This window comes from Festucalex cinctus, chromosome 10 (genome assembly GCF_051991245.1).
Source record: "Festucalex cinctus isolate MCC-2025b chromosome 10, RoL_Fcin_1.0, whole genome shotgun sequence".
In the NCBI taxonomy this organism is placed as follows: Eukaryota; Metazoa; Chordata; class Actinopteri; order Syngnathiformes; family Syngnathidae; genus Festucalex; species Festucalex cinctus.
Window position 1 is genome coordinate 10,332,545 of NC_135420.1, and position 24,562 is coordinate 10,357,106.

Consider the following 24,562-nt stretch of genomic DNA (forward strand, 5'->3'; position numbering starts at 1 on the left):
AGGACAACTACATTTAACTAGTTTGACAATATTGCACTAGTAGTGACACAGCCTACTGTAAGCTATGGCTAGCTGCTAGTAGCTGCTTCTAGTACAGCAGTATGACGGTTGTTTAGTGTCCAGAAATGGAAGTCGAACACAATGTGGAAAATACTCTACTAGTAAGAAACAAGAAGCTGTACTACTAGTGCACTGATGGATATTAATGTTATTGAATAAATACTCAAATGGCTTTTCATAGATAGCAAATAATGACTCAACATCCCTCCATCCCTTTACAAAGTGAGCGCTGGATAATGCTCTCTCAGAAATAGGGATCTGTCCCCACTCCCCTCACTGAACTAATGTACCTCATTAGGCTCATTATTGGGCTAGACTAAAATGTGTATTCAATTTCATAACTTTCAAGAGCCACAAAAAAAAAGCCGTCCCATGATTCAAGGGTATAAAAGTCGTATATTTTTGGGTACAACCAGCCCATTTGCATCGTACCCCAATAATCTAGTTGAGCCAAATTAAGACACGCATCCATCGTCTGTGGAAATGGCAAAACATTTTGAAGATTTTCTGCATCATTGGGGTTTATGTCTATTGTGTAGATCTGGATGTAAGAAGTTGAAGGTGTCCAACTGTCCATCATCTGAACAATGTCAGTCAGTGTAATCTGGCAATTGCTTGAAAGTGGCTCTGGATCTTCAACCAACCTATCTGTCAGTCATGGGCAGAGAAATTTGGTGTGGAGGTGTTTATTATGCAAATTAGTCCCACTGCTTCACAAAAGTGGGGTAAAAGTTCAAACGGCTTGCTCACTGACTTTCAGAAATGGAAAACAAAATATTACTTGGTTGATGAGTGGACAGTCATTCTGGAGACCCAGGTTTTTTTGTATAAGCAATGAAAAAGTACATTTTTCATAATGTGTATCATTTAATATTATAATATCCACTGTTTATATTTGGATGACTGAAAATACAGTAGCTTTATTTCATTTAATGCCAAGCAACAAACAAAGCAGCAAAAGGAACTAATCTACCTGCCCATCTCTGGTTATTTTTGATAAATGTGATCAATGGGCAAACACAGTTCTTCTCAAATATCCAACAGTATCTCAAATAGCGTATTGAAGGCTTTATTCTTAATGCTTTTCACAGAGACAAAGGCATCCTAAGAGAGCCGGGAGATTAGTGCAGTGAAAACGAGGGATTCCTATTCCAGATGTTTGTTTTCCTCTGATAAATTTCCGCATGTCACAGATTCTTTTTCAGCTCATTTTTGCAATCATTTGTGTAAGCAGGCAGCTGTTGCCTAGAATAATAATTATCTTCTGGGAGAAACTATGCACAGTGTACACAAATGATGAATTAATTATTTCATGCCTCTGGGGAAAGGCAAAAATGTCAGATCATTAGCGGATAATAAAAAGAGGCAGCAGTAGTGTAATAAGGCTTAATTCTAAGCAACTGCTCCCCTCACCAGGAAAAGTCTAATCACACAAAAGCTCTATTGTTGTCTCCGTGTTTGTCTACCATATGACATCTATTTCTTTCTGAAAGCTTTTACGAGGATGTGCGAATGTGTTCTCCAAACCCTTCAGGGAACTGGAGGATGAAGCGCACAAGGCATTGCAAGCCAAAGTAGCAGAACATTTCTCCAAATGTTCTTCCCGAGTGTCTGTGTTGTCCTTCCTTGACCATATATTTTCATTTTGCTTTCTCGAAGAATCTTTTTTATTATTAGAAACTGTGTCCGTTAGATTTAGATGCCTTACCTCTGCTGGCCCAGTATGATAAAACCGGCCCTCCTGTTTGAGTTGGCTCCCTTTAATCAGAGGCCAGAGCTGTGACACAGTAAACATCCAAGTGTGTGTTTGTGTTTTACTCACCCTGTGTCGTGTGCTTTAGTGTGTGTGTGTCAAGCGAGTGTCGAGAGGATGCCTGGATATTTGGTTGAGCCAGGAAACCCCCCAACCCCCAACCCCCCAACCTTTGCATCCTGCTGAGTGAGAAAGCAAAATGATACTTTACAGGTTATTTTACTGAGGCCAGTCTTGCGTATTTTCCACGACATGCTCTAATGAATCTGTTGAAAGATACCACTATTAGTATTCAGTTCCGCGCTACTTAAAAAAATAAATAAATCAGATTCCGCAATTTGACACATTTCTACCTCCTTTTTATTCCAATCAATCTCGAGCAAGTCTGTCTGTTCTTCTTATTTGTCATTCCTAAGCGAATACATTTTCTGAACACTGTTTGCCACAAAGCCTTTGATGTATTACCTGCAAATTCTGAATTTAAAAATCTTAAAAAATCATTTTTACTTTGGGTGTTGGCCCTATTTTCGTGCCCACTGCATGCATGGATGAAGCTATCTTTGTTTTGGTATTTTGCTTGACTAGTGTGTGTACTTTTGAAATCTATGCTGTAATTAGGGCTGCTCGATTATGAAAAAAATAATCACGATTATTTTGGCAATAATTTAAATCACAATTATTCATACCATCCATCCATTTTCATAACCGCTTGCTCCTCACAAGGGTTCGCGGGGGGTGCTGGAGCCTATTCCAGCTGGCTTCGGGGAGTAGGTGGGGTACACCCTGAATTGGTTGCCAGCCAACCGCAGCAATTATTTATACGGTTATTTGTTTTTTTGGTACAAAACAAGAAAAAACATAAAAAAAATAGAAACACAATAATTATGTAAGTTCCTTTTGCAAAAACTTGAAGTTGGAGTGCAGCATATGCATTGTGTAGTAGGACCTATCATTGGCTGATGCACGTAGGGCCACCCGCCATCTTACGTGAGTCTAGCCGGCGCCAATAAATTACAGCTCTTATTTATTTAGCTATTTTGACGCGGATTGTTTTGTTACAAACGTAAGACATGTAGCGATGTGAATTTTATACCATTTCATTCTAAAGAGACCACAAACTAACCCTAAGAAGTATCTTAGTTAGTAGTGGTGAATCGGAGTCCGTCAGCAATAAGTGTCCATGTGGAACCAAATTATTCGTTCTGGGCCTCCCGGCAACGTCCAGATGCCGCAAATATGTTTTTTTTTTTAATTATTGAAATAGGTTCGTCTCATGCATTTTTGCGTCGACCACTTTTTCTGGTCGACCCAACCAACTTGGTCGACTTTTATTCCCAGCCCTAGTTTAACCATTATCTGTATTTGTATTTGGAATGGGCGTGGCATAAACCGGAAGTGGGCGTGGTTTAACCCAAGACTTCGAAAAATTGACATATTTATTTACATTAAAGCAGCACACAATTCTTATCTTGCGTAAATTAATGTGATTATGTGAAACAATGATTTATACAAATCTATTTGCAGGTTTCTAGACCGGACTGACTGCGTTATTTTAAAACATTTCTTCGCTTTGGTGCACAGAGTAGCATGGAAGTAATGGTGGAGGAAACAAATTACAAGCAAGCTAAGAAGCCAACGTTATTTTCATGTTTATTTTTATCGACGATGATTGACTGACATACACATTGGGCCTGTTTTTCCCTCCTTTTTCTTTCGCCTCTTTCTTAATGCAGCACCTGAGGGCTTGGACCTTTTCATTGTAAAAGTTTTTGATGTACAGACAACACAAGCGTGCCATCCATCTCTCAATAGCGCTAACACTCTGAGATGATGCGCGACCCCTTTCCCTACCTTTCACTGTAAACAGCAGCAGCACGTCAGGTTCAGGGTGTCAGGTCATGAACTCTGTGCCATTTATTTGGACTAGCAGTCATAAAAGAAACAAAACAAGAAAAAATATTATATATATGCTGTATAATTAATTCTATTTTAGAAAACCTCAGGGGGAAAACTATATTTATCTTTTTTGTATTTCATGCCCTCCAATTTGGCGCCTCCTCCATTAGATGGAGCCCTAGGTGACCGCCTCGTTTGCCTATGTCTAGGGCCCTGCGGATAGCGTCTTTAAGCAAATTAGGCAGATAGGTTTACGTTTAAATTCAGTGAACATATTGGCTTCGTATTTTACCTGACTTAGTCAAGGTTGTGACATACATTATATATTTGTATATTCATTGTCTCATCTTTTTGGTGGTTCTAAAAAACGCCTTTTCCAATTTTTTACAATTAACTTTAATCACTGTCGGTTTCTCGGTCGCAAGTAATTTATATACCGTATTTTCCGCACTTTAAGGCGCACCGCATTATAAGACGCACCTTCAATGAATGACATATTTTAAAACTTTTTCCATATATAAGGCGCACCGCATTATAAGGTGCACCTTCAATGAATGACATATTTTAAAACTTTTTCCATATATAAGGCACACCGCATTATAAGATGCACCTTGGTGGTGCACCTTCAATGAAGGAAATATTTAAAAAAAAATTCCATATATAAGGCGCTACAGTAGAGGCTGGGGTTACTTTATGCATCCATTAGATGGTGCTGCGCTAAAGGGAATGTCAACAAAACAGTCAGATAGGTCAGTCAAACTTTATAAATAGATTACAAACCAGCTTTCTGACAACTCCATTCACTCCTGCTGTTTTATTATTTTCTCTGAGCTAAAGTACTAGTATTAGCTAGCGATCCAAGATGGCAGGATCTTCTGCGCATGCCCGTGACCGATCATGCAGGGTCACCGATAGCGTCTTGACAGCGAGACCTGTTGCGGCTCAATATTGATCCATATATAAGGCGCACTGGATTATAAGGCGCATGGTCAGCTTTTGAAAAAAATTGAAGACTCTTAGGTGTGCCTTATAGTGCGGAAAATATGGTACACTTTGATTGATTGATTGATTGATTGATTTTATTGAACATACATCATAAACACACAAACAGAGAGACAGCAGAAAATAAAATTTTAACATAAAAGAAACATAAAATCAGTCAATAATAATCTGCATGTTCAAAAGGGAGTAGGAAGAACTTGAAAACTTCTAGTCCTACCCCTTATTCATTATATTTTTTAACTTATTTCATTTATAATACAATAGGTTATATTTCAATAAAAGAAAATACATGATCCTGCTCATGTAGCGTATATACATAAAATTAATAGAAATAAACGATAATACATCCACATACTCACATATACAATTTTCATTACACTCATTCTGGTACATTGGAAAATAAATAAATAAATAAACTACATTACTACAATTTTACTAGCTTATGTCAGATTTAAATAATGCTCTTGAACTTTTCTTTTAAACATTTTTTTAAACTCAGCAAGTGACTTGCATCTTTTCAGCTCATTACCAAAATTGTTCCACAAATTTACACCTCTTACAGAAACACACCTTAGCTTAATATTTGTTCTCGTTTTAGGTTTTTTATAGACACTTATACCCCTTATCTCATAGGGACTGTGTCTAATTTCAAATAGCTTCTGAATACTGTGGCAGAGTAGATTATTATATACTTTGTACATTATTTGTGCTATTTTAAAATCAACCAAGTCATAAAATTTCATGATATTTAGTTTAATAAATAGTGAATGTGTTGGTTCTCTAAATTTTGATCGATTAATAATTCTTATGGCACGCTTTTGCAATTTAAAGACAAGGTCGGTATTTGTTTTATATGCGTTTCCCCAGATTTCCACACAATAGGTCAAATATGGTAATAATAATGAACAATATAATGTATATAATGATTTTGTATTCAAGACATCCTTTGTTTTAGAAAGTATCCCTAGGATTTTTGACATTTTCCTTTTGACATTTTCTATGTGTGGCTTCCAACATAATTTATCATCAATAACTACCCCAAGGAATTTATTTTCATACACTCTCGCTATTTCAATTGAATTCACCATAATTTTAACTTGATGAGTAATTTCTCTGGTGCCAAAAACTATGAACTTGGTTTTATTTAAATGTAATGATAATTTATTCATGTCAAACCAATTTTTCATTGTATTCAATTCATACTCCACAGTAGTCAGAAGCTGCTTCAGGTTGTCTCCTGAACAGTAAAGAGTTGTGTCATCAGCAAATAAAACACTTTTCAGTATTTTTGAAACACAACAAATATCATTTATATACAGTATAAATAGTTTAGGACCCAGCACAGATCCTTGGGGAACACCATGTGTAATCTTCAAATACTTTGATTGTGTGTTGTTTAACTGCAAATACAACCTTGTGCTTATGAATATCAGATCACAATGGAAACTTCAAGGTCAAAAGGCCCTGCGGTGGAACAATTATTATTTTTTTTTTCCAACGAAAAATCTCAAGAGTAAAATATGCTTCTAAAGTTGCACAAAACTTCATGTAGAGAACCATGTGATAGACCAGAAAAGCCTCAAAGGATTCTCTTTGTGGGTGTTTTGCTTTTTTTTTTTTTTTTTTTTTTTTTTTTTTTTTTTTTTGTGGCGTTTTTACAATTAAATGAACCAGACAAAATGGCTGTTATTGTTAAATCATGTATCAAAATGAGGTGAGTGTGGCAAAGCTGCGAGAAAACTTGCATTAGCCCTTAATCATCTGTTATTCTGCTATTCACAACTGATGGTTTGTTTGTTTAAGCGGTGCATCATGGAGATTGGTTCTGCTAAAGTTGATGACCTGACCTGACTCTACCAGCTCTAGAGGCTTATCAAAGCGTGGAGCGATTAAATGATGGTTTAGCTGATCAAAGGTGCTCATTTCAGAACTCCTTTTGTTGGTGTTCACTGTCCACTATCCCCTTTTACCTTTGTGTTATGTCTGAGGTGCCCCGCCTATGCACGTAAGATTACAAGGAGCCTGTTTTTGGCTGGACACAGTCAATAATGATGCAATTAGACAGGAATGTCAAAAGATAGATGAGGAGCTTTAGGAGAACAGAGGGGTGTGGGTAACTGCAATCTTTGTCTTTTAACCTGCTACAGTATATTTGAATTGACTTACATTTTGAGGATGGGGGCGGCCTTGTCCAAAGTGCCTCTAGGTGCTCTTAACACAATAGCTTTCTACTCCATTTAGCTTTGTAATTAGTGCTCAAGGGTTGTTCCCCTATTATTTAAGAAGGAAACACATACCCGAGGCCTACAGGAATGCGTCTATCCTACTTTGACTTTGTTCCATTAGATTTGTACGAGAACATTTGTGAGGCAGTCATAGAAGTCGAGTAACAACAGAAGCCTCTATCTAGTTTAGGTAGTCTTGACAGACAAGCCAAACCTGAGTATAGTCATTCAATAACATTCAAATTATGACTAATCAATGTACACTAATCAACACTACCAGTCACATGTTCATACTTTTGCTTGAATGAAATTTGGATGGGTTCAAACAAAATGTTCTTTTTCTTCACTTGTGTAGCAGATCCAGCTGTAAATAACTTCAAATAAAATGTCAAATGTTGATTATTGTCTAATATTAATTTTTACCTTAAACCCAAATGTGGGCGGCACGGTAGTCGAGTGGTTAGCACGTCCGCTTCCCAGTTCTGAGGTCTCCGGTTCGAGTCCAGGCTTGGACCTTCCTGGGTGGAGTTTGCATGTTCTCCCCGTGCCCGTGTGGGTCTTCTCCGGGTACTCCGGTCTCCTCCCACATTCCAAAGACGTGCATGGCAGGTTAATTGGGCGCTCCGAATTGTCCCTAGGTGTGCGTGTGAGTGTGGATGGTTGTTCGTCTCTGTGTGCCCTGCGATTGGTTGGCAACCAGTCCAGGGTGTCCCCCGCCTACTGCCCAGAGCCAGCTGAGATAGGCGCCAGCAGCCCCCGCGACCCTTGTGAGGAATAAGCGGTCAAGAAAATGGATGGATGCATGGAACCCAAATGTCCAAAGGCAAAAATTAATAAGTCAGCTTCACTCTTCCAATACTTTTGTAGTTGTATGCACTGCAAAAACATGACCGATAAACAAAAATTAAATCCTTCCAGAGTTTCTTTACATTGTGAATATTATGTTCTGTACCAAGCTCAAATGGTGCTCAAGGCTCAAGTGCCCCTGACAAGTTATGTTCCCATCTTTGTCCTTTTCATTCTACTTGATTGAAATAATCAGCAATTAACATTAAAATAAGAAGCTGTTTTCATGGTCTATATAACATATTCACTCAAAAACCTAAAAATTTTCCATTCCAATGCATGCTATTGTCTTGTACACTTGCACATTGCCACTTGCTATCGTAATTGATGCCTGCTACTGCTTATCTTCTGATATTTACATAACACAACCCCCACATTCTTCTTCATCTTAAATTGCATTCCTAAATTTATGAAAGTCTGAGGTCAAACACAATCCGTCATGGGGCACTGGTCAACCTGATTTGTTTGGATTGTAATGTGTTCCAAGGTCAAACTGTTACTCTCAAAACACTTAAACGCAACTGCTAATTCTCAGCCATGCTTGATGGATGACATACATAAGTTGTAACTAGGGATGCACGATAATATCGGTAGACGATAATTATCGGCAATTTTTGACCAATTTGACATCAAACAGATAAACCACATAATAAAGAAATTGGCTGATAATTATCTGCCGATAATAATACAGTTGTGGTTGTGCCCAACTCCTCAACCCCTCCCCTCTCTTATGATAGTGTTGCATATTTGTGACGTCATAATACGCACGACCTCGTGTTGACAGAAGATGCATCATGGCGAGATGGCAGTCGCTAGTGTGGGCTTTCTTTACTGTGTCTCCCCAAAATGTTACCCTCTTTCACAGTCAGGGGTGTGGTGGTGGACCCAAATGCATGGAAGCAGGGTGAGGAGGCAAAGAATGCGGTCAAAAAATGTTTAATAAACAAAAACTAGGAGGCAAAAAGGATCTACAAACTAAGAAACCAAAACAACAAAGTCCAACAGGGTAAAACGAGATAAGGCGTGGAACAGAACTGGCAGCAGGACGGGATGAAAATGACAATGAATCGACACAGACAGATGGGAGACAAGAGACTTAATACACACACACACTAATTGACACAACGAGACACAGCTGGGCAAGACACAAGGGGCAGAGGCTTCTGATAGGTTGACACATGAGGAAGTCGGGCAAACACAGGTGGACAGGACAATGCTTGGAAAGACAATGGGAGACACACAAGGAAAGCAGAACACAAGAGATCATAACAGAAACATAAAAGAACATGATGACAAACAAAATCAACTCAAAACTCGAACCCCGACAAAAGCAAAAAACAAACCAAAACCTAACCCAAACCATGACACCCTTGCGTTTTGTTTTTTTGTTAAACATGACTGTTTTGTTTTGGCAAACTCAAAATGAGTTACTGGTTGTCTTGGAAGCAGAGTTATGAATACAATTCAGCTTCATGGTGCTTTACACAATGTTTCAATGTATTTGTACGCTACACTTATAGTAGGACTAGTTGAAAATAGCATTATCGTGCATCCCTAATTTTGGAAAAATAAAAAAACAAAGACATAGATAACAGATAAAAGATCTGTAAAATCCCTTGTGTAGGAAGTATGCTGAAATCTCGTGTGAAATGCTAATATCTTGTATGACACCATCCATGATAGAGGTGCGACTTTGCTAAATTTCTGTCACTAAATTGTCACCCTACCAGGCACATCACCAGGATGCTTCTGCTGGCCCACCCAGCTGAGACAAGTCTGACAAATTGGAAAGCCTTGTGAAATTGTGACGATACAAAAATCAAGATCCAAACGCATTTGTGCCGAGGTGAACTATCTACAAACATAGAGCCCAATGTGGAACGAGATGCAGTGAGGAAATTGGACAATCTACATGAACAATTTAATTTTGTTAAGTGTAACAAAATAAAGTGTTTAGATGTCAGAATTCAATTGAACCAATGACCCTTAATTGATTTGTTTGAGGGATGTTTTGCCAAGGGCCAGACATGTTTATCTGACCGTTGATTTAAGTGTTACCATGTGTCCTGCACACCCTAACCAGCCACTCGGTCTATTTGTCAGGGCTGACCACCCGAGGCGTGTCGGGTGATTTTCATCATAGCTGCCACTGTTTTCCTCATAGGGAGCAACTTTTTATTTCCCACTTTTAAGGTCATTGCTTTAACAAAATAAATATGGGAGATGATTTGCACCACGTTGAGCAATGTGAAAACAGAGTTTACAGACTCATACATGCCTCTCCTCTATTATAATTACCTGCCTGAAACACCCTCCTGAAATTCATGTTCAGTGTCCCCTTGCCGACAACAGTGTAACAGGCAAAGTTATGCCTCAATCTTAAAACTGTATACTGTTCAGTGAAGGCTTTCCTCCAATCAGCATTTTCACAGTTAATTTCACCAGTGCAGATTAGTGTTGAGACACATTCATAAAAGAAACATTTTGTTTTTTGCAATCGAAATTGCTCCCTAGTTTAAAACCCTTCATCTTGCACTACCTGATGTAATGTCAATTTGACATCTGTCTTGCATGTGTAATTCCGTCGTAGACCTCTTATTTCACTCCTGTCTTTGTTAGCCACAACTCCAACTGTGTGGTGCTGAAGCATGCAGAAATGTAGCCTGATTGACAAGAATGCCTGTATGCTTTATAAAACATGAGTCAAGGCAACACGTGCTGGAGGAGTTACAGGCTGCAGGGGTGAAGGTCACGCTGCCTGTGGCCTCCGGTCCATGCTTCGGTGATGTGTGGGGGAGAAGTCATGTATCATGACATCCCATCTCTTTGCTTGAGTGGTAGAAACCACCACCACCTTACGCTTACGTCAGTGTTTACATGAATACTTCAGGTAATATAATTAGGGCTGTCAAAAGTGTTAACTCTGGAGATTAAATTTATTAAAGCATTTAAAAACAAAAAACAAAAAAACAACTCAGTTAACTCAGTGTTTAGCCAAACTTGGTGGAGTCACTGGTGGGAAAATGAATAAACATGTAGGTAGTAGCCTTTGGCGTATCATTTCAGAGCAAAATTCCCTGCTCAAGTTATAATGCTGCTGGAGTGTAGTGCTCGTGAGCAGAACTAAACCTGTAAGCAAGAAGTTCTGAGAATTGTTTGTTTGAATCCATTTTGATAGTTTTGTGTAACCGATGTATTTTACAGAAGTATTCTATTTGAAGCTCAAACAATTTATTTGATTCTAAATATACTTTCTGTTTGATGATTTGACATTATTGCCAAGATTTTACTCAAATATCTGTTACAAGCTTTGAAGCAAAAGTAGAAAAATGTGATTAATCATGATTGATCGTGATTATGGAAAATCGTGCGATTAATTACTTAAAAAATGTAAATTGTTTGACAGCACTAAATATAACGTGTAATTTATTTATTTATTTATTTATTTTTACAGCTATGTACTAATTGTTAAGATACAACGGTGTATTAGGTCCACATATAAATAATTCTTTTTAGAGGTGGAGTAATATTTTGAGAAAAGAAATCACAAATTTATGGGAAATAAATTCTCAAATTTGTGACATCATAAATTGGCAAATTTGCGAGAAAAAAACAACTTTTCTTAAACTTTACTTGTCATACACAGCAACGAGAGCGATAAAACTCCCTGACCCGTTATCAGCTGACTAACACTAACTAATCAGAAGCTAGCATACTTTAGGTACCGGTAAATACAAGTGAATGACAGAACAGCAGATTCTGTCATTGTTTGGGTTGGGTTTTGGTTTGTTTTTTTTTGTTTTTTTGCATTTGTCGGGTTTCTAGTTTTGAGTTTGTCATCATGTTCCTTTAGATTTCTGTTATGTTCTGCTTTCCTTGTGTCTCCCATTGTCTTGTTAAGCATTGTCCCGCCCACCTGTGTTTGCCTGACTTCCTCGTGTGTCAACTAGGGCTGCACAATATATCGAAAAAATATCGATATCGCGATATTGGCCCTTGCAATATGCATATCGCAAAGGCATGCAGTAAGTTTTATATGGAATTTTATGCTTTTTTTATGAATTTGACCAGTCAGATGCTTACTAAAATGTGCATCGCCATTCAATAGTTGAACATTTTCAAGACATAATTACAATTTATTAACTAAGATTACATCAAGGTTGCGTATTTTGCCACATGAAAAATGTTTTTCTTTCATTAGGTAATAAAAATGAAATTTCTTTAGGTACATGTTAAATATCGCAATAATATCGATATCGCTATGTTCAGCAAGTATATCGCATATCGCATGTTTTTCCAATATCGTGCAGCCCTAAGTGTCAACCTATCAGAACCCTCTGCCACTTGTGTCTTTCCCAGCTGTGTCTCGTTGTGTCAATTAGTGTGTGTATTTAGTCTCTTGTCTCCCCTCTGTCTGTGTCGAGTCATCGTCATTTTCACCCTGTCGTGCTGCCGAGTTTTTTGCCTTATTGTATGTCACACCCTTTTTCCTGCACCTTCCTGCCTGTTTAGTTTGTGACTATCGGTAGAAAATTTATTCCCATTTTTGGTTTGTACTTTATATTTTGTGTTGTACTTTGTTTGTTTATGTTTAAATTAAATCATGATGAAGAGCACCCCTGCCACGCCTCGCCTTGCCTCCCTCCACTTGGGTCAACAACCCCTCATGAACCCTGACAGATTCAACACATCAACTTAGCTACTTGTACAAAGAAATACCAAAATATATGAATGTGTAAATAATACTTATTGAAACATAAATGTACAAGTAAATATGTATTTAACAAATTAACTTAAATGCCTGATCCTCAGGGTATGGACCTTTGCAAAGCGAAGTGTCGTCATCACTGGCAGTACCCAACGCTTCAAAATGTGAATGCTTAACATGATATGGTTCATCTCTGCTCTCCTTATTTGATAAAACCTGACCTAAAGTTATTGGCACAAACATCCGATTACGCTATGTGCATTTCTCGCAATTTTCTGATGTTTTTTTTCAAGCAAATTGTAAGTTTTTGTTTTTGTTTTTGTTTTTTATAAAAGTCACAAATTTATAAGTTTATTTCTCGTAAATTTGTTTGTAAATTAAATCGATTTTTTTTTCTCAGAATATTGCGGCCCCTCTAAAAAAATATATATATATGTATGTATATATGTAAGAATATTATGCAACTATCAAAGGTATATCCACAAAACAGCGTGAATTGGACCACATTTTAATTCTTTGCATGATACGGACAATAATGAAAGGCTAATACCTATAATCGTTGTATTTTTTTACACCAGACCTGGGCAAAGCCCAAAGTTGCTTTAGTAAGCTCTGGAACACAAGCTGGAAATCTCCTAATAAGCATCTGTGTGTGGTCTACTCTGCTAATCTGCTGCATCTTGGGTTTCTTCGTCAGTTTTAGCATGCATAATTACGCTTTGCTTTTTAATACAAACAAGACGAGTTTATGTACTCAGTCATTGCTGAATGCACTCGTTATTAAGTGCTCAGTCATGAGATTTGCAGATTTGTGGTTGCATGTTGCCGCTTAGTGTAGAGTCTGCACTCAACGTAAGCAATTTGGGCAATTAAATGAATCAAATGATTCATAGAATCCTGCCACAGAAGTGTTCAGGCTCAATCGCATAATTTCTCTACACTTGTGACCTTTCAGTGAGAAGCTTTTAGAAATTTAATAATCAAACAGCTAAGATACTTTTGTCATTTGCAATCCTCAACCAAAGCATGTCGCCAAGGTGATGAATAGAACATCTGTCTGACCTCTTTGCTGACGAACAACACAGAGGACAGGCGGTTTATTGAGCTGTTGTTTTCACCATCGCATTTGTCTTTATGATGAATAAATGGTTGGAAAAGCTAATGAAGTTATGCTGAGTAGGGAACGACACTATCACAAAGACCTGAGGTCATCAACATTCTGTGAACTTTTTATGGCTTGATAGATTTTTTTTCTTCTTGGATTCTGAGTACGATTATATATTGCATCTGCTCATGTGTGCCTTACAGTTCTGCGAAGATTAATAAAACTAAATTCATATTCATTTTAAGAGAAAGCCAAGGGAGAAATCTATATTTGCCTGTTTCCAAGAAATTTCATCTGGAACCAATCAGAGCAGCATAGTCATGCCTCTTCAACCCTTTTATGGTCAGAAAAGTCATCAAAGTATTGTCAGAATGATGATATTGATTAAAATTGGAAGGGCCGTTAATTGAACGCGATTTTCCATTATGATAATGTGATCCAGATGTGTGTTTACCTTTTGGAGTTCAAGTTCATGGTTGAACAGACATACAGGTCAATGGTCAACCGTGGAGACGAGGGTCAGACAGGGTCTGAAAACGTATTCCTCCTTGGGCTCTATTTTCGTTCCCTAACGCAAAGCGCAGTCCAACTGTGCTTTTGGGATTTTCGTTGACTTTGCACAGGTCGAATTCCATCCAACGGAACGCCCAGTGAAGCGTAGCGCATCAACAAAATTCACAAACACACTAAACTAGACTTGCCCCAGCACAAATTGATGAGTGTAATTTCTTAGGATCAATTGACTTAAATCTTTTGTTGACAATAAGGAATATTTGTATATTTGTTCGACTTCCAACATTCAGCAATGCTTATGTAGAGCTGCAACAGGTCCAACATTAATACATTCCATTGCCTCAAGCTGAACAATTTAGCTACCTCAGAGGGAGAGGATTATGCTTTTATCCCCTTTGAATTGTGTTTAGAGACAATACAGACTGAGTGGAAGTACAACATGCCTGGTTCGTGTTGACAGATATCTTGCAGCTTTATTTGGGATGTTACTGTTTACCACATTGCAGTTTAGTGTCCTCGCATCTGGACAACGGTGTCAAATGAAGTTTGAACGAAACCACAAATTTGTCGATTGTACTGGGACACTGACTGAGAATTATGTAACTAAATCCCTTAAATGTACACACAATTTACAGAGCACACAATTAAGACATCCCTTGGGGTGAGGTCACACTCTTCTTTGCTGTCCAAGAATTGTAAGCTAGTCAAATGTGAGCTGCATTGGTTTAACAGCTGTCATCACTCTCTAGAACAAGTCTTGTTTTATCTGTTGTATGTTGGTTCTTTATTTTTCATTTCAGACGAGTTTGTGTATGTGTGGATTATTTTTTTTCTTATCTTTTCAACTCAAATGTTAGTGTAGGATCGATGCCCCACATTATGCGATACCTCCGTTGTATTGAGTGGAGTGGTGCCACAATAAGCGGCCCAAAAACATGGTGGTCCTTCTCCATTTTGGCGAACTTTTCCCACACATGCTCATTTTATAGTAGTTCAAAATAAAAACCTGATGTCATCTCAGTCACTGCTGGCTAAAAGTCATTAAATGTCAGCTCCGGTTGGCTAACATGCTAGGTACTAGGCAGTGAATAGAAAAGATGTGGAATGTATTGTCCATGTCTATAGTACATGGTAGAGATTTTACTATTTTATAAATGGCAAGGGCTTGGACCCTAACTCGGTCTAAAAGCAGCAGTGAACATGTGTACATCTTACGCTGCATGCTCACTAATGCATGCTAAACAGTGTTCATGCAGTTCCACATGTGTTCTCTCACAGTGGGGTCGATGGAATGAATTACACCCCATAGGTGATGGTCACTGATAGCCACTCTTTTTCAGTCACAATTCACCCTGAGTCAGCATAATGCACAGTGTGTGTTTATAGGCTCTGTTGCCTTTTAAGTGCTGTAATAGCTACTTGTTGTGAACTGAACATGAGAGTGTGGGGCTTAAATGTAAAAAAATAAATAAATAAATAAAAATCCTGATCGCCCTTTCTCGCACTACTACAGCAGAACCTGCAGTCAATTGCCATTGAAGTTGTTGCCATTGTACAATTATGAAATGCAGATGGTTTATCACTGGTGCTATGTTCAATGATTGACAGAAACATTTTATAAAGGTCCCATTTAGAGGACAAAAGATAAAAGACGTGTGGCTGCTCGACTTATAAATGCGATTCCAACCAAATTACACTCTAAAATCTGGGTTAAAAATATCAAAAATTATGTCAAAAAGGGACGACGCAGCATTTTGGGTTATTTATTAGACCAAAAAGTTGGGTAAAATGAATATCACACAAAACAACCAAAAAAATTGGATTGCATTTTTCTTTTTTTTAATTTATTTTGGTTGTTAAAATTAATAGATCACAAAACAACCCAAAATATTAGGATTTTGTTTATTCATTTATTTTTCTATCCTACTTTATCCTTATTTTTGACCCAGTTGTATTTAGAGTGAACTGTAAATTGAACGGGGCGGCACAGTGGATGACTGGTTAGCACGTCCGCCTCCCAGTACTGAGGACTTGAGCTCGAGTCCAGGCTTCGGCCTTCCTGGGTGGAGTTTGCATGTTCTCCCCGTGCCTGCGTGGGTCTTCTCCGGGCACTCTGGTCTCCTCCCACATTCCAAAGACATGCGTGGTAGGTTAATTGGGCGCTCTGGATTGGCTCTGGATGTGCTTGTGAGTGCGGATGGTTGTTCGTCTCTGTGTGCCCTGCAATTAGCTGGCAACCAGTTCAGGGTGTACCCTGCCTACTACCCAAAGCCATCTGGGATAGGCTCCAGCACCCCCGCGACCCTTGTGAGGACTACGCGGCTAAGAAAATGGATGGATAGATGGAAGGATGTGAATTGAACTTGGAATTGTGGCATCAGTCTTAAAACTGCTGGTTCAAAAACAACCCAAATTGGGTAAAATATTGCACCGATCCACTAATTTGTGTCAATTTGACTCAACTTCCTGGAATGTTTTGTACAAACAACCCAAAATTGATTAAAATTGACCCTAGTTTGTGTGTCAATCAAACCTTTGACACAGCTGTTTTTAAGGGTGTAGCCTTTTCGTCTGATTGCTCGACTGAAGTGAAAATGAGATTGTAATTGGACATTTGCCCACTGTTAGATTACATACTATTTGAGTGTTTAATCTTTCACGAGATGTGCAAATGTGGGCTGCATTCATGGCATTACAGATGGATGCTGTAAGAATACCTGAAGCTTAGATCATTGGCTGGTACTTCACGTACGTCAACTTGAATCACCAGCAAACTAAGACAAAAGGAAGAGGTGCTGATCTTCATTTCTCCCTGTCTGATCCTATGCTGATCATTTTTTTCCTCTGTTCTTGACAATTTTGTCAGCATTCTTTCACTCTGAGTTCATTCACTTAGCCTTATTCATGTCAATGATTTGTTCTTTGTCATCTTGGAGACAACATTGAATCTATTTCCTTCCCTTTTCTCTCCAGCCAGGATTGTAGTCAGGCATCTCCCATCCCGCATGTTGTCATGCACCGCTAATTTGCGTCATGAAAATGTGATACATTTGATCTAGATGAGAACATATAAGGGATGTTTGCACACATAAGCTATTGACGTTAAATATAATTTTCAAATAAATTTTACAACTCAACTCAACTTTATTTATAAAGCGCTTTAAGAACAGGCACTGTTGTATACAAAGTGCTGTACATAAACAAACATCGGTTTTGCACAAACAAGAACAGAGCAAACATTTTGAAGTGCGAATACAGGTTTGTTTTTTGTTTTTTTTTTACAAGTAAATACATTTTACATCAGCAAATAAATAAGAAGGAGTGAATAAATAGATAAATACATAAATAAGTAGACTAAACATCAAACTCATACACACCACAAGACACCAAGAACAAGTCTCATGGTGCACCAAAAGCCAAAGAATACAGATGTGTTTTAAGACGTGTTTTAAAAGAGGATAACGAGGGGGATTGCCTAATATTTAATGGTAGGTCGTTCCAAAGGGAGGGACCGGCAACAGCAAAGGCACGATCTCCTCTATGTCTCCGCTTAGCCCTCTGTACCTCCAATTGAGTCTGGTCTGCTGACCTGAGGCACCGGGCAGGTGTGTAGGGGTGCAAGAGCTCGGCGAGATAAGGGGGGACAAGACCATTGAGAGATTTGAAAACAAATAGAAGAATCTTAACACGTCCGAAACTCATACAGGCAAAGTGCTGCCGCGTTTCATTTGCATTTGTGTTATTTTTTTAAACAATAGATTATAGTTGAGCTCCGTAATTTAGGACTGGCCCAAAAATCTAAGAAATCTGCGTATAATTCACTGCAATTGTTTTTAAGTTACATACCATTATCTTACCAATTCGGCCCACTTAGTAATATTTTCCTCCCTGCGGCCCCTGAGCTAATACGAGTTTGACACCCCTGGTTTATAGGGGGCTTTAATTTGTTGTTATCATCTGGGTACAGGGAAACCGCAAAGTGGCTCCTTTGTCTACGTGTGTTCTTTTTAACCTTCGTCAAGTTCATTCCACAGCACAGCTGCAGTGGCTGAAGTCACTCACTTTGACTTAGGAAGAGCTTAGCAGCTCATTAATGGATAGAAAAAAAAGGAAGCTGTGAAACCGAAGTGACTACCAACACAACACTGCAGACTCAAGGCTTTCCAAGGGTCAAACCTTGGTCAGAAATGACACTACATAAATTTAAATGTTTTTCATCTAGATGTATACAAAGTTAAACCCGCAAAATAGTCATAATCTCGTCACATGTTGAGTCGAGTGTTTTTCATTGTACTGTGTCATTAACTAGGAACAAGTCCAGGGTGTATCGTGCCTCTTGCCTAAAGTCAAATGATAAATACTCCACCTCACCCCTGACCCAAAACACGATAAGTGATAGAAAAAGGCTTGACTGATTTGAAGACAAAAAATTTGATTCATCTGGTGTGTGTCAAAATGATCTAAGAGAATTTAATGATCTTAGTTTTACATTTTGTAATAAACATTTTTTTGTGTGTGTGCAGAAATTGGACCCGTTACAATCACAACAGATCCAAAGAAATTCCAGGATGAGCTGCGGGAGCTGTATGTTCAGGTGGGTTGAGCAGGCATCAGGTTTAAAGAGGTTTGGGTTCTTGGACTGGCAGCAAATTGAGGTCATGTCAAGACAACTAATGGTGAAACATTTATTAAGTATGGACAATGAAACCTAACAAGGTTTGCCGTATGTGGAGTCACTTTACACCATTAGTCTAGCCAGGGGGATTTTGATCAGTATTCATCAACAAAAATACCTTATTATTTCTTATTGTGGACATTGCAAATGAATGAAATCTGGGCTCCCTTAGAGTATCTCAAAGAAAGTTGTTGGCTATTGTCTGTGCATCCTTGGCATGAGTTTGTGCTCATCTGTTTTTTGAGTGTCGCGTGGAGCATGGAAACGATCCAGTTTCCTTTCGCTTTCTGCTTGTTTCACTAGCATGTCTCGTCCTCTCTTCCCCTTCCACTTGACCAAAGATGTTTCTTTTCAACTTTCAAGTGTACATTTGACAGACATTGCCCAATCAAGATTTGTTGATAGAAATGAATGATTCATAAGTTATTTGGATATGCCAATAGAGAAAATGTAACCCACATTTTGGGCCATTAGTGAGATTTCTGATGACTGCATCCTTGAAATCCTGCGGAGGATGTTTCTGTTTGACCCCAGCAGGCAGCCAGACACAGATATTGACCAAAGAATAACAACAAAAAAGGGCAATCACATGCTTTTCTAATCTACTTGCTTTGTTTGTTTTTTTCTTGGTATCACTCAGTTACGTGACTACTGACTGCACGCCTCACCAACTTTGAGGTTACAAGACCATAGAATTTTAGTAATTTAATTAGTACCCTATATCAGTCAAAATTCTTGAGTCGAATGATTGGACTTTAGGCAAGGTTGTGGTTCACATACCAACTGGTCAATGCCCCACCACGAACAGGACAAGCAATACACACATTGACGATCAATAGCAACAATTACAGATTGTGTTGAATCCTCAGTTTAACGGTTATATCTAATTTAATCAAAACTTGCATATTTTCAGCTGTATGATAACATGCAAGATGTATGTAATGGATGGGTAGATCTAGTCATTAATTTACCATACATGATTACTGTGGACATTTGAAATGTTTTGAACCACAATGTAAACTGAAGACATGCTGTCAGTTTTTAGTGTGTTGGCATATGATAATAGTATAATTGAATCAAAAGTGTCATGACTGATGTTTTGTGATTCTTCTCCAACAAAGTGGTACACTATTTAATTTATCTCCATCAGTATTTTTGGTTGATCATACTATATATTAGTATTTCTGTATACCTAGCTAATTAAATTTTTAATGTGCTAATGATTGTTTTCATTGCCAGGGTGGTGGTGACTGTCCAGAGATGAGCATTGGTGCTATAAAAATTGCCCTGGAGATCTCACTGCCCGGATCCTTCATTTACGTTTTTACAGATGCCCGCTCCAAAGATTACAAGCTCACCTATGATGTCCTTCAACTCATTCAACAGAAACAGTCCCAGGTTTAGCAGATTATTAGTATTATTTGTTTAATAATACATATAATGTGATAATTTAGACTGGTTTACTTTTCTATTGTGTGCCTTTAGGTTGTGTTTGTCCTGACGGGGGACTGTGATGACAGAACTCACATTGGCTACAAGGCATATGAGGAAATTGCCTCCACCAGCTCTGGACAGGTCTTCCATCTAGACAAGAAACAGGTCAATGAGGTAAGAGTGTTACTAAACAAAAATGGAGGAGTGTATTTCTGTACTGCTCTTAACTTTGAAGTGCAAGTTTCAAGTTGTCTGAGTCATGGGGAAAATATTTTGATTCACAAAGACATGCCTTGGCCACGGTGATAAAACCACTCAGTCATGGTAAAGCTGCAGATTTTAAAAAGTAGCAGACAATTTACAACTTCTCATTATGTATGTGTCTTTCGTGGAACTGGAATACAGTTCAAAACATAATTCATTAGGAATGTTGTTAGTGTCAGTCTTTACAAATTATTTGAATTCACTCAAAATGTCTTTGGATTGTTACTAGAATTGGACATAGCCTAACTGATGAATGGATCTTTTGTTATTCAGCCGAAGTGTGCTATTAATTGTTGTTAAATGATGTATTGAAGCAATTGATTGGAAATGGAGCACAATAGCTTACTGCTGTTGATTTAGGCTCAGTTATAGGGTATTTGGTCTGAATAAGATTGACACATAGATTGTAGATATTATAGATCAGTGTTTCTCAATCCTAGTCCCAACGCAGGCGATTCCAATGCCGGCTCATCAGCAAGCTCTGGAGCAGCTTGATAACGATCCTCACCTGCGTTGGAATCAGGAGACATGGAAAACAGGCTAGATAGTATGCCCCAAGGACCGGGGTTGAGACACTGCTCTTGATAATTATCACTGTGTACCTGAGGTGGCAAATCCAGGTCCAGAAAGTTGAAACCCTTCCACAGTTTGATTTTAGCTCCATGTGCTAGCTAGCTAGCTAGCTAGCTAGCCCCCATGGTGCTTATTTACCTTTTAGGGTAGCTAGCTCTCATGGTGCTTGTTTACCTTTTAGGGTGTAAGCTAGGTAGCTTACTAACTATGCTAGCTAACTAGCATCAGGGGCTAAAGCCAAACTGGCAGGGTTTATACTTTCTGGACCTGGACCTTCAGATTTCCTGTCAACAACTAATGGCGACATTATTTATGTCACAGGTTTTAAAATGGGTGGAGGAAGCGGTGCAGTCCTCAAAAGTCCACCTGTTGTCAACTGATCACTTCACTCGCGTCATCAACACCTGGCTGATCCCCTTTGACCCCAGTCTCAAGGAAGTCACTGTTTCCCTCAGTGGCCCCACACCAGACATCCAGATTATAAACCCACAGGGTAGGTTAACTGTTACAATTGTTCAGATGTCTACAAGGTTGCATTTACCTTAACTCAACTGTGGCAGAGTGGGAATCAGCGACATAAGAGACATTCTTATTACACAGGACATGTAGAGATAATTAGAACCAAATATAACTTTTTGTAAATGCCATATTTAGTCATGCAAGAGTAGGCTTTGAAAATGAATTGATGTTGGCTGCATCTGTGGAAAGGGCGAATTATCACCCCATGTTGATGTTTTACCTCCAGGGAGGATCGTGGGGAAGAGTGACGGTCTGACTGAGCTGTTACACATTCCCAACTCTGCAAAAGTTGTCAACATCAAGGACCCACAGACCGGGTTGTGGTCTATCAAGGTATAAGCTCCAGTCTCTACCTGGCAATGTGAATGAAATTGCAGACTTCTACCAACAATTCCCAGCCCTAAACTGTCTTTTAAAAAGAGTTACACCAAACGGTTCAGCAGTGTAACCTTTGATTGAGGTCACAAATCAGCTGTTGTAAATCTGGGCCTTTGAGAAAGGTTCTTAAATTGAATTATGGCACTAATATTTCAGTGTTTCCAGATACAGTGCATGATAACCAATTTGATGTGCATGTTTTCTGCAAGCAGTCCAGGTAGATTGAGGGGCAGTATGGTGAAACATTTTTTTGTTTTTTTTTGGGCAGACATGTAGCACCATAACCTTGCATACTTGAAATTAATGACACCCTTCTATCAAAGTCATCCCATATGGGACACACATTTCACTACAGTATAGTGTCAACACCAGATGTTGGAAAATGACAAGCATTTTTACCTGAGTGATTTGTGGAAGGGGCCATTTATTCTCTGCTGTGACACTTAGCCTCATAACTTCATTGTCAGTGTCAGTGCTCTCTTGATTTACTGGGAGCCGAAGGACTGTGGCATCACTTAAGATTCATCCCAAATGACTCAAGTGCTCCAGTGAAACATTTTCTTCAAGTTCACTGTTTTAGTTTTACATAAGGAAGGCTGTGCATTGGCTCATTGGAACACCCATCATGGCCAGTGAATTCATAAATAATGAGCTCTTTTGTTGCTCCTAAATCTTACTGCTTTAGCGTACCAAGACTTTTTTTTTGGACAATTTTATGTGCCGGGCTTTTCTATTCCAGCACTACTGTGTCCACAGAAATGTGTAATGCGTGAAGAGTCCAATTCTGTTTTACAAGGTACAATCTAGGTCACTGGTTCCCAACCTTTTCTGTGGACACAAAGTTTACCAGTGGTAAGTTTTATAACATCAATCCCCATTTTCCACCAGAATTGTCCTTAAAATGCCTCTCAATATTTTGAATAAAAGCAAAGATGGTGAAGAGAGAAGTCATTACCAAATTCAGACAACTTTGCATTAGCCAATAATGGAAATGTTTTCAGTCAATGAATAGATTCAGAAATGAGTATGATTGGTGCATCTGTTGATCACTGACAGGCAGACATTATTAGAGGGCATTCAATATGTTGTCATTTAGATGTATAGTAAACATAACAGAAAAGATCATTTAAAAATATACAAACATGACAGCGCTGACGTCACAAATAGCAAATCAAAGTTCTGGGTATGTTTCCAAACAAATCAAAGTACTAAAGAGTACTAAAAGACAAAATTCTGATGTAATGATCAGATGCCCAGAACAATAATCCTCATAAAATGTAATTCCCTTTTGACTCATCATGCTCAGTGTAATGGCCCAGCTCTCATGTCTCACTTCCAGTATATCATGTCGAACAAGGTCCTTCCCTTTCTCACACAGGAAGGCAGACAGGCAGGCGTCTGTATTTCCAACTTTTTCTTAATATTTCAAACATGGAAAGTTTTGGAGTAGAGAGAATATTAAACGTACATGTTACATCTGGAAGACCTTTTTACCTTGTGATGTGTGACATTTTCCTTAGATTTTGCGGAACTTTGATGGAAGAATACTCACACTGATGTCTTTCATTCAAAGGCTTCTGTCTCATCTAATCACTTACTGTATCCTTCTGTGTTCTCAACTTCCTGTTTATTGCTTACCCCCTCCCGCCCAAAAATCCTGCTTTCTTGTTCATGGTGTTGACAATGTAGACCGTTTCCAAATTCAACTCCTCCACAGATCTTTCAAGCCTAAAAATAGGCCTTCTCGTATGTTTTGCAGAACATCCAAAAGAACTGTGGAAACACACAGGACTTTACGGAGATGTCACTCGTTGCCATTCTGGGTTTCAGTAATGCTCATAGTCTGTGATAAAGCAGTCCAATGCTCTGGCCATGGATTGTATTTGCGAAGAAATTGGATCCTTTTTAATCTGTTCTTAATTAGATATTTTACACTGGAGCGGGCGAAGGTTTTTAGCCCAGTTGTAGTTCATTATAGTTTTCTTTTCACTACGGCCGTTAGTACTATTTTTATTCACTGTAAAACTGGTCACTTTTACATAGATTTTCTTAAATAACTCTTTGACTGCGAGGCGTTATAAAAACAAAACAAAAAAATCCACAGTGCCATCCGCTTTTGAGCGTTTTAACTCATCTTTCAAGGCAAAAAGAATATTGTTTGCCTTTACTACATATACAATGTGGCTACGAAATGAAAGATCGCATTCCATTCATTGGAATTTTACTAATCATCATGAAACGTCTTTGGCAGTCAAAGAGTAATGTATATGATCCATTTTGTTCTTGTGGGATTCTTTACAACTTCACTCAGTAGATGTTATCGTCCCTTATGTACAGCACGAGTACCTACTGTGTGGACTAGCATTATTTTTTTAGATTTTTAAATCATCCTAAAGTAGACTACCTTCATGCGTTCTTCTCAATGTTGGGCAAATTCTCATGACAGTTAGAATGCACCCACTGCCAAGGCTGTGATACCTCCAAGGTGTTTTACCTTACCTTTCCCTAACCTATACTTTCATAGTAATTACTTGGTCTCCATGTGGGCCAGGCATCAAAGAAGAAGACCATTTGAGCCATTAGAGGCATTTGATTATAGTGCTTGTGTGTG

The 24,562-nt window shown here is 38.5% G+C and overlaps 1 protein-coding gene across 1 annotated transcript in view; it reads left to right on the forward strand.

The window, feature by feature from the left end:
• hmcn1 (hemicentin 1) overlaps positions 1-24,562 on the forward strand; it is a 92,684-nt gene that overhangs the window by 871 nt on the left and 67,251 nt on the right. Inside the window, exons 2-6 of the mRNA XM_077533558.1 lie at positions 18,632-18,702; positions 20,023-20,181; positions 20,269-20,391; positions 21,376-21,547; positions 21,800-21,906. Coding sequence (XP_077389684.1) covers positions 18,632-18,702; positions 20,023-20,181; positions 20,269-20,391; positions 21,376-21,547; positions 21,800-21,906 — 632 coding nt within the window. The remainder of the gene's footprint in view (positions 1-18,631; positions 18,703-20,022; positions 20,182-20,268; positions 20,392-21,375; positions 21,548-21,799; positions 21,907-24,562) is intronic.